A 16,717-nucleotide genomic window follows, 5' to 3' on the forward strand; every position below is an offset into this window, starting at 1 on the left:
TGAACGCCAGTATGTTGCAGCAAATGTTGTGTGGCACTTGGAGCAGTGTTGTTTGAATATCATTATTGAAAAATGTTATTTGTTTTCAAAAAATCCCTGCCAAGTTTGAATGATTTGTCTTAATAATTATTCTTATAATTAGGGTACATCATATAATTATCATTAGTTATAATCATTATTATTATTATTGTTTATTATTATTATTATTATTATTATTATTATTATTATATGTCAGTGGTATACATAATTAAGGTAGGCTTGTGTGATGCCTCAGTAGACTCTCATTAATATTGAAATTGGGAACTAGTTAAAGGGTTGTGATTTCATTTTTCCCATTGTGGTGCATGAATTCATCTTCAACGTGCTCCGGCTGGCGTTGGAAGTAGTTCCGGTGGTGTAGCAGCCGAGCGGAGCACACAGACCCGGGATCTTCGTGTTGCCGAGCGCAAATGCGAATAGCGGGTCGAGTCCGCCTGTCATGACTGTCGACTGACCACAGCCGCGGTCAGTGTGACGGCCGCAGAGCACCGTGCGTGCAGCCCGAGTGACAGCGTCCAGGCACCGCTGGAGCTTTTGTCTTCGAGGGGGATTTTTCAAGTGCAGAATCGGCGTCTGGAGCTTCTGAAGCAAGAGTACAAGAAAAAAAATTGAGCCGGTTCATAGTCACCTACGACGGTGAGTGTGTGCAGAAGAATTTTTTGAATGCCAGTCATGAAGGTTTGTGACAAATAATGCTGCACCGGGGAGGAAGTGTTGGCGAACGCCAGCGGTTTGAGGATAGTTAATGGCAGGCTATGACAAGTTCGCTGCCTGTCACAATACGCATGCATGCAGACACCGAAGCGTTTGCCTTTATCCCGAATGTCCGTCAGATAAAGTCAACTTGTGTTAACTTTGCAGTAATAGTCTGAAGGCTGCTGGGAAACGGGCTCTTAAAGGAAGTAGTGTTCATTAAAAACAGTTATCTGAAAGGTGAACGCGCAAGTACGCATGAAGAGAAGACGGTGCCTTGCACAGCTGAGAACACTTTGGAAGTGATAACTGGGAGCTGAAAGCCTGACCGAGCAACCAGACCGAGCTCCACACTGATGTGTCCCTGTTTGTACCAGCGTTATTATACGGAGAGGTGAAATATTCTTTACTACCAAGTTTTAAGACATTTTTGTTGAAGGTAACTTCATATTTAAGGAGAAGTAGTAACAGGAGGGACAAGTCAGGACACTGAATTCATAAGATGCACTAACTTTGTTTTACAGTCGAAAATATATATATATATCAGTGTATGAATACACATCAATGTGCCTTTAACAGCCTGGCATGTATTCATAGGTGTTTATGGCTGATTTATTTTTTCTTTACTTGTGTAGCATTTGTGTGCATGCATGTACAGCTTTTTGCAGGATTCCTGTGGCCACGCGCTGTATGGATGTACAGTATGTTTGCATGCATGTAATAATGCCATATTGCTTCATGTCGCAGTGTTTCGCAAACTTTTCCACCTCAAGGACTCCTAAACTAACACGAATTAGACCACGAACCCCCATTTGATAAAAATGTGTCCCCCTGCCTAATAAGAATTCAGCTTTTAGATGTTTTATGAAAGAAAGTGTATGACAACTAGGGGTTGACCGATATGGCTTTTGCAAGGCTGACTCTGATGCCGATTATTAGAAATCAAGGGGACTGAAAACTGATATTTGGGACTGATATTCATTTACAGTAAAACTGAAAGTCTTTGTGTCAAAATTTAGAACAACCAGTGATGAAATAAACTGAAGTACAATTTACTCAAGAAATTTCCAATCCAATTTTTGCTATTTAATACTCCCTCTACTCTACATTTATTTGTGGAGGTGGAAAAATGTTGAATATCGGCCCCAATAATCAACCAGGCCGATAATTGGTCCATCCCTAATGAAAACCATTTATAGTCACACAGTGTGACATAGTGTTAATTATGGATTGAATTATAGTGGAAATATTGCCCTTTTTGCTGGGGACCCCCTGGAACCCCCTCAAGGACCCCTGGGGGTCCCCAGACCACACTTTGATAACCACTGTTTTAATGGATGTGTCAGTGGCTCCAGTGTCCATGTGTCAGTGGCTTTCAGTGGCTCCTCGTGTCTAGTTTAGGACAATATGTAAACGATTTAGTATATGTAGAGCTCGACCATTATTTGACTTTTTGGGCCGATGCCAACAGCGAAAATCGGAGATAAAGATAAAATTCTGATATTGATGCATCAGTGATGTTCTTATATACACAGAATCTATGATAGAATGCACTTTTTTGGTAATTATCCCTCAACTGAGGTTATTAAACACTTGTCCAAAATGACCTTAGTGCGCTGAAACAGTAAACTTCACTGGGAATTTAATTATTATAAATTACCTCAAGCATCTTTTCTGTAAAAAAAAAAAAAAAATGTTTTTGGGGCACCCTGGTAGCTGTTGGCCGAGGGTGTGCCCCATGTATAGAGGCTGGGACTTGCTGCAGCGGCCCCGGGTTAGAATATGCAAGTCATATTGGCACAAATCAAACATTATATGCGCCGATACCGATATATCTGTCAGGCAAATATCAGCCAACCAATATATCATTCGGGCTCTAAGAATAAGGGCTCAACTTACTAAATCAGATTCACCCTGTAGAAGCTGGAGTTACAATTTTGTTGAAAGTTGACATAATTTACTGAACTACTCAACATTAACTTTTAGTTGGTGAAACATCTCAACGGTTTAACTGATGCAGGCAGAAGATATTGTAACTTGCCTCAACTGACACTATTATTTCAACAGTACATGCAGGTCATTTTCTTATGTTATCTATTATTTGGAGTTTTCCAGTTAGCTGAGTTTGTTGATGGTGCAATTCTGCTCACCCGCTATGAATTTCTGTTCCATAAGCTGCCTCAGACGGACCATCTCTTTCCATAAAGAGACCATAAACTTACCATGATCGGTGACCATCTTATGGCAGGAGTCATTATCTTTAATCATGCTGCAGTGTGGAGAGCCAGCCCCTACTACAATTTCATCTTTCCAAAAACACACAGACAAGGGGAGGTGTGTGTGTGTGTTTGTGGGCGACAGACTGAGAAAGCGTTTGAGAGAGTACCCTGCTCCTGATTTGGATGCGCCTCTAATTCCTATCAAGATGAGAGCTGTCTGAACAGATTTCTCTCATCATTATTTGCTCTGAGATTTACTTGCGCTTGTAAATGGTGTTGATTGAGGGTAATTTGGCTTTTTAATTGCTGAACAGCTGCCACACTCACTGCTGATTGCTATTGTAGACTTTCTCAGTAGATCACTCATAGACCCCTAAATGCCTCATTAAAACGTTATGCGGAATCGCATGAAACGTGAAGAGAAGGAACCCTCATAATGTTTTACTGATTTGTGTTTTATCATCGGAAAGGTCGTCGTAATTATCGTCAATGTCAGCAAATGCAATGCTAAGACACGAGTGTAGTAATGACTTTTTGAAAGTTGAATTAAGGGCTATTTGTGGATACACTACATGCGTTTCAGTTTGTTTGATAAAGATGATCTCCATATGCCGGTGTAACGGATGTTAGTTAGGCACTAGTGAGAAGAACTCAGCGGAATGATTTCCACCGTTTCTCTTTCTGCAAGCAGTCAATATAACACACACATTGTCTCGAGGATGGTCACTGCAGATCTGGACCCTCCTGTCTCACGAAACACAAGACTACATAACTGTGACATTAAAATGAATATCGCTTAGCCAATGATTGCACAGTGTGTTCCTCATATTTGTCATTAAATCAATATAAAAAAAAACATTAACACTCTCAAAAAGAGTAGAATTAAAAAATGAAAACTTTAGAAAACATAGACTAAACATAGGCTTAGGCGTCCAGGTCGATCGCTGCACATCTGGACCAATATGTACAAAATAACAGACTTTACACAAACAAATGGCTGCAAAAATCTCCAAAGGGCTTCGGAAGTCACGTGATATTAGGCATGCGAGGAATGGTACTCGATGAATTTAAAAGGTAAAATGGAAGCATCAGAAATACAAAGAATATAGCAGTCAAAATAAAACAAACAGCAGAGCAGCATGAACAGTACACTGTATGCTTTAAAGGTTGAATGATTAGTTTGAAGTAGTGAAGTAGTTCCAGTGGTGTTTTGCCACACAACTTGCCCTCATCAATGCAAATCAGTTCTGTGAGCGGAGCTATGGAAACTCAGCAGATTATTTATTTATTTATCAGTTCATCTGACAGAGGCAATATATGTAGGCATTGTTACATCTAATTAAAATGCACCCGATGCAATGTACATGGAGCTTCTAGCCATGGCTAATTTGCAGTCTGGTTCGGCTTTTAAGGAATAAAACACACAGATTCGTTACGGGAGATGTGCAGTGACTAAATTACCGCAGAAAACTTATCTGAATAAAAATAGCTCAGCTTCCTTAATGAGATGAGATTCACAAATACTAAACAAAATTATTAAATAATAAAATAGAATTCACACATATGAAATATAATTTGGGATTCATTTCCCTCTGTTACACCCACTCCCACCGAATTTTATTCAATTTGACCTCCGACTGCGGCCTATGAACTCGAGGAAACATCACAAGCTGACAGATATGGTAAGGTTAAAATATAAAACACATAAACCTCAAGAGTATCACATATGGATGAAGTCATGTGAAAGCAACACTCAAATTCCAAATTCAGCTAATAGAAACAGGGTGTCTTGTACACTAGAGCACGGATACTAGACCTGAACCTAGGCTTGGTTTGGACAAAAGTTTAAAACTGATTTTCGGGTCGGGTTCGGTCAAATCAATTGACAGCGATAGTATACATTTTTTGAAATATGTATGTATGTGCATCGAACAATGCATTTCCACGGTCATCCACGCTGTAAATATATGTGGTAAGCGAAAACAGAGAAGCTGTAATCATGGTAGTAAAGGCGTGACAGCAGAAACGTAAATAACTGAAATCCAAGTTCGGGTCAGGCTCGGTTACTACTCTCTCAGATTTGACTGGGTTCAGACATAAAAGTGCAGCTTCTGTTTTACACCCCACAAGATCCCAACACCTAGTGAAGTACAGAAAGAGAAGAAAATGGAAAAAGAATAGAAAGTATCTTTACACGAGGTAGGTTGGGAGGTTATCTGACTTAAGAATTTAAGCAGCAAAAGCCTGAGACATTAACCTCCAAACAGCTTTAACACTTGTCCCGACCAACATCCTGTCTGGGCATGGTTAATATCAGCCTCTGTACTAGGTTAACTTGGTGACCAAATCTCGATCTGACCTGTGTTTATGCATTGGCCACAGTGTGTGTGTGAGGTCTGATCACCAGTGCCCTGAGTGTGTTGTCTGTGTCATGGTTTCAAGGGCGAGGTCAGACTGTCTGACAGGAACTTCAGCAGCAGTATCACTGTCGGTCACAGGTCACACACTGACCTGTCATCTGGTCTTCAGGTATAGCTGAGATGTCCTGAGGAGTAGAGGTCATCTGCTTTTGATAATCTCGGTTCAGAGAACTTTGCAATCCATTTTATGGTTCTCCTTTCAGAAGTCGTAGGCATTCGGATCAGTCAAGGGCCTGGTCCCTATCTCACACTTAAAGCTCTAATTGCCTAGTTGACATTAATGCTCTCACTTCAGGTTCAGCTGCCTTTCATTGCTGACAATGGCATATGTGGTCTCATCTCTGTTGAGGTTTGACCAGAAAAACCTCCGCCTTGTTAAGTTGAGGTTCCTGAAATGAACCTGATGTCCGGCATCAATGTGAACTCCTCTCAGGACTTTATTCTTCTATTCTTCCTCGACCCTTATTCTTCTTTTGTGGTTCTTCGACATATCTTTGACTCCAGTGTTCTGGATTGTCATAATCTCTTCTGCTTGTTCATGCACAGGCACCTATTGCTTTCTGAGCTATTCATGTCAGTCTGATCCCAAACAGGTGTATTTGTTGGTGCTTTCACCTCTGAATGTCTGGATTTGGAGTATTGGAAGCAGCCTGGTGGTCACTAGTCATGTTTTCTAAAGCTGACTTCTAGCTGACTTTACAACGATGGATTCACCAACCTGAGCCATAACTGCCCTACCATGTCTTGGGAATGGCATCAACACCAGGACTGGGTGTGAAGGTTTGAAGACCCTCCCTCATGATGAATCCAGTAACTGTACAACTGTCAAACATCCCTTCTGCCAGCAGTGCCACTAAGGGAACATCCCTTTTTCTTTTGGCAGAACTGGACTAGTAAAATCTGTCCATTTTCATGTTAGCATTCAGCAATTAAATGTGCTTGTGCCGCATATATTTATACATAAACGGATCAGAGTATGTAATTAAGTCAGTCAGGTTATAGAACCACAACGGTCTTATTATTGATCTGACCACACATTTATCTTGAAATGAAGATCAGGATTAGAGCCTGACCAACGCCTCATTTTTGGGGCTGATTTTTTCCAATGATGCCTAAAATCCAGTTATTAATCATTTAATTAATATGGTTATGAAACACAATGACAAAGATATGTAGTGGATACAGGACATTTTACAGTTTAACAATAAACGTTACTGTCTGAAACGCTACAAAACTAATATGAGTGTTCAACATAACGTGAAACAACATAGTAATGTAAAAATAATACAGTAAACAATTCAGATAAAGGTTAGAACTTAAATGACTCGTTCATCAAAGAAAATAGTAGTCGCGCCAGCAGCGTTTCACCACATATCATGTTCTCCTCACTGCAAAACAGCACTGTGAAGGAGTCCACAGAAACTCGGCAGGAATGGTCAGAGAGATGTGCAGCGACTGAATTACCACAGGAGACTCTGGTAAAAAGAACTAGCTGAAGCTGCTCGATAAGGTCAACTTAACAAGCGCTAAACAAAATGATTAAATAAAAAATTAAATTACTGTCATGACTGTCAAGACTTGGTTGTCCCTCCACATCTTCATTTTAACTTGTAATATCTTCTTTTCCTGTCACTTGTGCAGCCAGTCTTTCTTCCCAGTGTCTCTCTGCCAAGAGTGATTTACCACCCAATTAAAACATGATGAAGATTGGATACTGAATTTTTCTCAAATTATGACAAAAATGTGTTTTGTTAAACAGCAATTTCTTTGTAAACAAAACAGCAAAACATGCAGTTCTTTAAAATACAGTTTATATGTATTTTTCTTTTACATTTTTGAAACATGTAAATGTGTTTAAACAGTCAAATCTCAGTCCCGGCTTCCTGTGTTTGCCTGGTTTCAACATAGAAGCGCATTTATTGACAAACCCGGCATGATTATCGTAAGCATGTATCATTCAGAATTCTGTTTTTTACAGCTCAGAAGTACACGCCGATCTCTTTGAAGTGCGCTGTGGAAAATGTTTGTCCGTCTTAGCCACAGTGTTGATCCCTGTAAACAGACTATAGGCTATAGGCTCACCTTTTTATACAGACTTTGTATTTAACCTTGAAAAGATCTGTTTACTTAAGGAAAAACCTCAGATTAGTAAGATTATGCTTTTAGCATACACTAACACCCACTCTCTGCAGCTGTACGGAGTGATGCCTGGGAGTCGTCGTCTGCTCTTTAACACAAACATTTCGCCGCAGCAGCTGTGGGGGAAGCTGCCTTGCTCGAAGATAGCTCGGCAATACCTTTGAAAAGATGCGAGAAAGACGTCTCTAATCTGCCTCTGTAATTACCAGGCCACTACAACAGTATGAGGTCAACGGATCATTTTAATTGCCTCAGGTCATCTTAATAATCAGCTGTGTAAATCATCATTTAGACAAAGCGATCGTAATTTCATCATCATTGAAATGACCTGATATTAGAAGCAATTACAGCGACCCTGCAATGATAACAGCATATGAAATCAGCTGTTCCTTAGGTGTTGATTTACCTACACTGTACCATAGCACACTCCTCTATCATCAGGCGGGGGATATGAGGATTTTGACAGCACATTAGAGCAGACTCACTCTCTTTTTAAGTACCTTTAAGTTCTCTGAGTGCTCCCAGTCATTGTGATATTTGTCTTGTCCCCAGGAAAGTACACATAATTTGAATTCAAATGCAGCAAATCCTTTTATCTAGTCAAAATCCTCTTTGATTCTGTTAGTAAAGCATTGCTGTGATTTGAAAAAGAAAGATGTAAAAGATAAGATGGGGGAAGATCACTTATAAAGGGGCTGTCATTTGGATTGATTCAGCCGCAGTGCTGCCAGCGACTAAAGTTCAGTGCAAGGCTTCTGTTGTGATCCTGATGTAAATCCTGTGTCTTACACAAGCTGCCGTTGTTGTTGCTCTCTACTGGTTATGTTTTAATGAGTAACAATTGTTAGCCAATTTGCATGTAAAACAATGTAATTATAAACAAGCATCAAAAAGCTGTAATACTTCTAAAAAATGTAAATTACCCTCCATTATAAAGCGCAACAAAACCTAAGCCATGCCTCGGAGCCAGGGCCTCTAGGTTTTGGATGCTCGCTTCCATTATTAATGCTATTCACAAGCCAAACTTTTTAGGTTGGTGCAGTTGGGCGCTTTAATCTATTTTTGCTGTAAATTAATGAATTTTTAAAGAGGACTAGTCCTTGCTGAATAGCGCTGGATGTGGGAATGAAGTTTTTGAGTCGTGGTGACGCAGTGCTATACAGTAGCCCCCTTTACTGTGCAAAGCATGAGTTCACAAACAGCATCCCATCTCTCTCCTGGGACCGCTCGTTGGGGGAGTTTGCCGAAATGCTGCACTCCTATGTTTTATTTATGACAAAATATGCCTTTTTAACTTCGCCGTTGTCAGAATCTGGAATTGTGATAGCTTCTTCCTAGTCGGCGGCGCTAAGTCTTCTGGGTCGCTAACTCCCTCTACCTTGGCAGATGTTTTCAGGTGTTATGTTCTGTGTGGGCATAGTGAGTTAAATATTTTATCCGAGGCCTTCAGGGATTCAGTGGTACCCACTGATTTTCTTACCTTCTTTCAATCAGATTTTCTTTCAGGGAGAGAAAAATCGTGTGAATCAGTGTGTTCTGTTTCATTTGAGATGCCAGTTAATTGACATCAGTTTTTAGTTCTCACTTGTTGTTCTCTCATGGTTAGATTATGGTCCTCTCGCTCTGTATTACTCTTTTCTTCCCCTCTCATTTTTCCCTTTCAAGCATTTGTCTGCCTGACCACTGGCTTTAAGGACTAAGGACACAAAACGTGTCTCAGTTTGATACGGTGCATTACATCGCTGCCTCTCCAGGTCTCCTTTGAGAATAAGTAGACAGTATCAAACGATAATTGCTTAACCCAGCTCCATTGAGAGATGAGCAAGCAGCCACCATAAGGGCAGCTGATTTGCCTTGATATCTTATAATTGAACCTTTTCAGGGGTATGTTTTCTGGCACTGAAGCAGAAAGTAATTAAGATGTTCAATACTGCTTTTTGGACCTTTTCCTCCTTCCTTTGAATGGCCCACACTCCTAGACATGACAGCGCTCAGTATGCCTACAGACTTTCTTTTGACACATTAGCCTTACCCTTGCCAAGGCAGTCCTTCCCAGAAACCCCCTCTGCTCGACGCGCTCCGGGTGGGTATTTTGTCATTACTTCATTTTCCTCAGAAAATATTTTGATGCCTCTTTCTTTTGGCTTCCTCCCCCCCCACCTCCCCTTCTCTCACCCATCCCCCGTCACTCCATTCAAAGTTCTCTATTAAAATGCAGAACTGTAAAGCCTCTCTCAGTCTAAAAGCCTGCTAGCAGCGGGGGACTGTTAGCTGTTAGTGATGCATACAGCTGAGTGAGTGCATCACAGCTACAAAGTCTAATGGGTGAATACATTCAATCACACACAGACCCTCAACTCTTTTTAAAGGGACAATGTTCCCAGTCATGAAAGCTCCATCCACAGTGCGGAGAGTGATGTATTTAAATTCTTTGGAGGAGAAAGATTTCTTGTTCATAAACGTCCAAATCCTGGCTCTTCTCTTTATATTAGTGCTTGTAATCTTTTTTTTTTTTTTTTTTTTTTTTTTTTGCTGCAAATGCCAGTTAATGTCTCTCAACTTTCAAGTTACCAAAGTTAACTTTTTACATGCTTTTTTCATCGGGTAAAAGATAAAAAATCTGAGATGCCACATGTTCTTTTTGCCAGATTTTGAACCTCTTTTGATACATACTAATGTTAGCCAAATGTCTATCTCTGAAAATTTATGTTCCTGTGCACATTCATACTACAAGCTTTCAAGCTATTTAATCAAACACCGCTTTTTTTTGTATAATCAGCTGCCAAAATATCCCCACTTTGCTTACCTTTATTTTCTATTCAAGTGCAGCTCTTTGAAATCTGCTCGGTTGGTGAAGTTTTTGATGTTTCCTGATCAGTGATAAAAAGTGAAATCTTTTGGGTAGCATGTCCACAAACTGTGTTAGTCGGGTTAGTGCATGAGTCCCCGATCATTGCATTACCATTAGTTCTCTCTCCTGATCCTCTTTCAGGGACTATTTTCTGAACCATCAAGAAATTAACTGTATTTGTTCAGTTTTATTTCCAAGCATGCAATGAATCTTATATTTATGTATTTATTTATTTATTTTTGGCCTTGTCGTGGCTTTATTGAGAGTACAGCTGAAGAGTGACAGGAAATGGGGGATGATATGCAGCAAAGGGCCACAGGTTGGATTTGCACCCTGCGCCGCTGTGAAGACACAGCCTATACAGTATATGGGGCACATGCTCTACCAACTGAGCTACTGGAGCTGCCCAAATTTTATATTTATGAGTAGGAATATATAATTCATATTCTTAATGAGGTTCTGTTTTAAAATGTCCTTTTTAGAGATGTAATTGTCTAATATAACATGATATCATTTATTTATAATATATAATAATATAATGTATAGTGATTCAATTCTTGGTTGCCCCTCTTCAAATTGTTTTATTTATTAGCGGTTACCAAATAACGCCAAAAACTAAAGTTAATTGTGTTCATTAAAACCGCTCAGAACATCACTGGTACCCATTTACCGAGCATCAGTGATATCTGTGAAGTGAGACGTCTAAAAAGAGCCCAAAGGATGCTAAAAGACAACACACACCCCAGCCACAGTCTGTTCACCCTGCTGCCATCTGACAAGAGATACAGAAGTATCTGCTGCCATACCACCAGACTACGCAGCAGCTTCATTCCCCCGGCTGTGAGACTCGACAATTCATCCTCCACAGGCCATTGTATGAAGTAGTTTTTTTTTCTGTTATGTAGCATTGAGGGACAAAACTCAATTTCGTTGTTCAACCCTGGTGTTGTAAAATGACAAATAAATGAACCATTTACCTTTAACCTTCTCTCCCGTACTGTTAAACTTGTTGTAAACTGTGCAGTACACAGTTGGAGTTGTGTGCACCCAACTAAAAGCTTGTTTCCCGGATAATTGAAATTTTCGCATCAACGTCTTTTCGCCGCCATTTTCTCTTGACTGCTCGATCAGTATCTCTCAACAGAGATGAGAAGGAAGTGAGATGTCTCAATGCTGAGCTTCTTTCATCATCACCTCTGGAAAAAACAATGTGTTCAAGTCTTTTTTACCACTTGCCTGATTGGGAAAGTGAGTTGCTAGATTTACTAGCCCGACCTGGCAATTTATTTGCCCTGGGAAATCTGGCAAACTTTTTTACCTGATGGGCCAAAGATTAAAGAAAATGACAGTTTGAGTTTACACAAAACTGGCTGTTAGACCGGCACTGTTGAGTAAATTTGATTTATCAAAGACATGAATAAACTATCTTTTAACTAAGAATTTAGTACTCAGCATCCATGCATACAATGCATTCCTATGGAAAACTGATAGCTCAAAGACAGGCAGAGATACATGTACTGTAAGCTGTCTTCTCTGCAGTGATCATTTTTCTCCCCTGATACCATGCAGGCCTCTGAGACTGATGTGAGACACAGCAGGTATCAGGAACAAAAGGCACAGTGCTGAGGTTAGCCCAGTCACTGTGGGACCGGTTGACTGAGTCGACTAGGTAATTGGTTGCGTCTACCCGCCCAGCAGGGCCCCTCTCCCCAGCAGCCAAGTCATGCCCCTCCTCTTCTCTCTCCGCTCTCTTCTATTACTCATCATCCCAACGCTTCACCAGGCTAGCGGTGCAAAGCTACACCGTGCCGCCGTGCAGCCTGCCCACGCTCCCAAACTTCTCAACAACAACAGCCACGGCAGCACAGCAGGTCAGGGCTTGTGGCAGGCTGATTTGCAGCTTGAGCCTCCTTTTTAATGAGGGGAAAATAAGTACTTGTTGTTCTGTGTCTTGTGTGTCACCACCCCCATCCCCACCTACCCACCACCGCTACAACTAGCAATGCTACCTTCCCTTCAGCAAAAAAAAAAAAAAAAAGGTGCACTAATTAAGATGGTTTCCTGGGATTTGGAAGAGGGGGGCTTGGCTATGGCTTCTCCCACAGTGGCAGAGCCTTGAGGAGGAGATGGGGGTGGTGTTGTGCAAGAGGCCTCATCGGGCATATCTCTCCTCTCGGCTCCTCTCTGCTTACCCTAGTCCCACTGCCTGGCTTGTTTGGCTTGATGAGTCTGCTGCTAAACATTTGTGTTTTCTACTTGTAATTAAGCGAGGTTTTTGCAGGAGCTGAGCATTTCCCTTCTTCTTCTTCATCCTGGCTCTCCAGGGGGATTGGAGGAAAGAGAGACGGAGGGGTTTGTGTGCCTGCTGGTAGGAAGGCACATTGAAGTTCTCCCACCTTGATTATATACAGTGTGCATGAATGGAAAATGCGTGGGCCAATAGACTCTTTGTTGTTCAAGGACACATGAAGGTTACTGCATGGGATGGCAGATGAAGGCTTAGATGTAGATTTCTGTATCCTTGGGAGGCTGAATTCATCCAGCCATTGTTAACTGTTTACTTGCATAGGACACCTCAGTAGCCATCTCTTTCACAGAACTACTCATTGGTTACTGTATAAGACGTTTATCTTCCTAAAGCACCGAGCACTAAACAAGGCAATTTACTTTGATTAATTAGTGTGGCCTGAATGCAACATCTTCACTCCAGCGATGAGTAACAGTTACATGACATTCTCAGTCCAGTAGTGACAAATCTACGAATGTTCTGTGACTGACTGAAGTACAGAACAATGGGTGAGTAAGTTCTCTCTCGCGTACCGAATGATAGTCTTTGTTATTTTCTGAATCATGCTCAAACTATTTGCAAAAGCCCCCACGACCGAAAAAAAAAAAAGTTCCTACACAGGAGGACACATTTTTAAGTTCAGCAGCGCTCTAAAAATAGCAACCAAATTAAAATGTTGAGGCTTCTTGAGTTCTTTCATTGTTTGTGTCTGTCTGAGCAGGATCTGAGGCGCTGGGGGGGTGGGTGGGCACGGACTTGACAGGAGAGTGAGGCACGTCGAGAGTCAGAGAATGGGAGCACGGTGTGGGGGGGTTACAAAGAGAGGGAAAGGGGACGAGCCTTTCGGCTCCTCTAGAGGGTTGGAATTCCTCCCGTGCTGTTCCCCCCATTTGGCAGGCACTTGTGAAAACAATTCCCCAGCTTTTAGTCACTCTGCAGATCCAATTGCCATTTCCACTTTGGAGGGAACTAGAGTGAGAGGCAATCCAGATAGACAGAACACAGAGAGAGAAAGAGAGAAGAGTTTTAATCGGGTTGGACAGATGCCGAGGCCAGTTGAGCGGTTGTGCAATATTAATATCTTATGAAGGCTGTCTGGCAGTGCGAGCTCACCGTCTTGTGTGGTTCTGTGTTTGTGCGTTGCAGCAGCAGCCATTGCAGTGGCTAAATGAAGAACTTGTGAACATGCACGAGGGAAGGACTCTACCTTTCACTTCGGTGACTTCCCCAGATGCTTTGGCCCAAAGAAAGATGGAAAGGATTGGGAAGAGTAAGACACTTAACTCATATGTCTAGTCCCCGTACTGCTTTGCTTTTCACTGTTTAGTTAATAGCATACAACTGTTCCATCAAAGTTTTTTTTTATCCATAGTTCACATTGCAGATCATATTTATGTGCAGTGTTAAAGACCAAGTGATGAACATGCCAAAATATTTAGTTTTCCATTATACAAAGCTTAACTGTATGTGGAAAATAATGTGCACGTTAACATCTGTGTGTCTCTGCCAAGTGCGCTTTCTGCTCCAGCTAAAGGAGATGAATAGGCGTAGTAAACAAACCTCCTGCTCTTCCAGACTTGAGCCAAGGCTGCTGCACAGCACCCATTCAGTGAGCCAGAAGGAGATCCTCCACACGCCACGTCACTGAGCCTCTCACCCTTCTCTTTTGACCCCTCGGCCTACAAGCACCATGACCTCTGAGCTGGAGAGCAGCCTGACCTCGATGGACTGGCTCCCCCAGCTCAGCATGAGGGCAGCCATCCAGAAGGCAGACACGGGCCATCACCACGCCCACCACCACGGGCACCACCACCACCACGCCCACCATCACGGGCATGGGCCCGGCAAGAAAATCACCCATCTGGACCCAGGAACAACGCTGGACCAGGAGGAAGCTGCGCAGCACAGAGACGGTAAACCGCCATACAGCTACGCCAGCCTCATCACCTTCGCAATCAACGGCTCGCCGCGCAAACGGATGACCCTCAGTGAGATCTACCAGTGGATCTGTGACAACTTCCCCTACTACAGAGAGGCAGGCAGCGGCTGGAAGGTAAGACAAGACAAAAGAGATACAGTATGTAATGTGGAGTCTTGCTGCTAAAGCTGCTTCCAGACTGTCACTCTGTCATGTTGGTGAAATGACAAACATCAGCTTCTGCCAATTATATCAGCTGTAGCTAATTATCATCAATTCTCATACGTACTTGACTTAACACTTGACGCTCTCTAACACAACTTCATGATCACGGTTGGACTGTGAACTGTTTTTGCAGTTAAACAGGACAACAGAGAGGTGAGACATTTTTAGTACGATTCAGAATTATAGGTTTTCATGAGTCCTCTTGCTTCTGAGACCAGACTCAAGACCTGACTCGAACAGGCTCCAAAGCATACTCAGTCAAATTGGGTCTGGTTACTCGTTTTACTGCCACGGATGTTGGGTCTGTGTCAGCTTTTTCTAATATCCGAGGGGATCCAAGTGGATCTGAGTGCACTCCAGCTCGGATCACATGGTTCCTCAGAATCACAACTTGAGAAGTAGAAGTATACAAAGTCAGAATGACCTATATTTTGTTATTTCTTGGTTATTATTTATTATATTGCTGCTCATTTTGACCATGGCCGCTTGTTAATTGATAGTGAATCATACTACCGCTAGGGTCTCTTTAAAAAAAAAAAAAGTATATTATATTTATATTATATTTATATTTATAATAATAAAACAAAAAAAGCTTGGAGCAAGTAGCTTATGAGATACAACCCTGACAATCCCCCTGTTATGTCTGCGTCGCATTACAGCTGCGACACAGCGGCCAGAGTTGATCATGGCCGTTCTAGACAATGCTCCACCAGTTTCCGAAGCAGCTGTCCGTAAATGATGTCAATATATGTTACTCAGATCTGCTAGACAATTGACCACTTTGAGACCCTTCACTTTAACTTTCCAATCAGACTAATGACAGGTTGCCAGATTTTCTCAGAGTCCCTCTTTGTTTTTTGACAGTGAATCTGATTTTCTGTAGATGTAATACATTCCTCAATTCCTTCAGCCACATATTAAGCTTTAGGGGCTTCTCAGATTTCCAGAAATTGAAGCAGCTGTTAGAAAGATGGCCTGCGTGTCATTCTCCAAATTCTAATGAATGATCCCAGAAAGTTTGCAACCACCGATGGAAGGAATTAAGACAATGTCCCTTGATCTTTTGAGCATTTTACACAGAGGGTGAAGTATCTGTTAATATTTTACGTAATCTAGCCTTTCATTGTGCTTGTCAGGCCTCAACTGCTCATAAGTGTTTCTATGTACCTGCCCAACAAAAAGTGATCACAGATCTGAATCTTTGAGTGAAATTTAAGTTTCTAGTTGCTACCAAACCTCAACCCCATTGCTCGAGCTCAAAATGCACAAATGTGATCCAGCAGTTGCCTCAAGGAGCACTGAAACCTTTTAGTGAACCGAGAGTGATTGACAGATGCATTTAGTCTCATTCAGACGACATTATTAAATCCTTATGTAAATGCAGCTATGCAAATCCAGGCAAATATGAGCAGAAAGGGTGGCTGTGTTATTGGAGACAAATGAATAGATCCCTACGGTTGTGTCTTGGGGATTCTCTACCTTATTAGCGAAGAAGGGGATGGATATAGTCCTTTCACTGACACATCGTAAAGGCTGTCTGCAAACTATCAACCAATTCATCTCTCTGAGAGCAGAAACATTTTTCTTCTTCTCTCATTATTTTTCTCTCTCTTTCACTTTCTGTCTTCATCTCCCAAGTACTTGCACTTCACCAATCCCTCTCCTCCCCTCCTCTCTCCTTCGCTCTCTTAGTCATTCACTCACTCCTCTCCTCCTCTCGTCTCCTCTTCTTTCCTTTTCACGAACCTGTGTTTGTTCCCCGTCTATAATCTTGAACACGCCATTCCCCGAGCAGAGATGCATGCCAGCAACGGAGACAAAAAGGTTATGATACAAGCCAGGTTGTGTTGGCAGAGCTTCTTACCTGCACGTAGGATTCAATCAATTCGTTTTCTGTTCGCAGAGAGAGGAGAGGGGTTATTAAGA

The 16,717-nt window shown here is 41.8% G+C and overlaps 1 protein-coding gene across 5 annotated transcripts in view; it reads left to right on the top strand.

Moving 5' to 3' along the window:
* Positions 1-409: 409 nt before the first annotated feature.
* LOC311265849 (forkhead box protein J3-like) overlaps positions 410-16,717 on the top strand; it is a 68,652-nt gene continuing 52,344 nt past the window's right edge. For 4 of the 5 annotated variants that reach the window (XM_084367895.1, XM_084367897.1, XM_084367899.1 and 1 more), the window contains exons 1-3: positions 410-675; positions 13,795-13,918; positions 14,224-14,701. In XM_084367895.1, the coding sequence (XP_084224021.1) occupies positions 14,339-14,701 (363 nt within the window). In that variant the 5' untranslated portion in view covers positions 410-675; positions 13,795-13,918; positions 14,224-14,338. The remainder of the gene's footprint in view (positions 676-13,794; positions 13,919-14,223; positions 14,702-16,717) is intronic. The other variant, XM_084367896.1, reaches the window with a different exon arrangement.

This window comes from Pagrus pagrus, assembly GCF_965226575.1.
Source record: "Pagrus pagrus genome assembly, chromosome: 11".
In the NCBI taxonomy this organism is placed as follows: Eukaryota; Metazoa; Chordata; class Actinopteri; order Spariformes; family Sparidae; genus Pagrus; species Pagrus pagrus.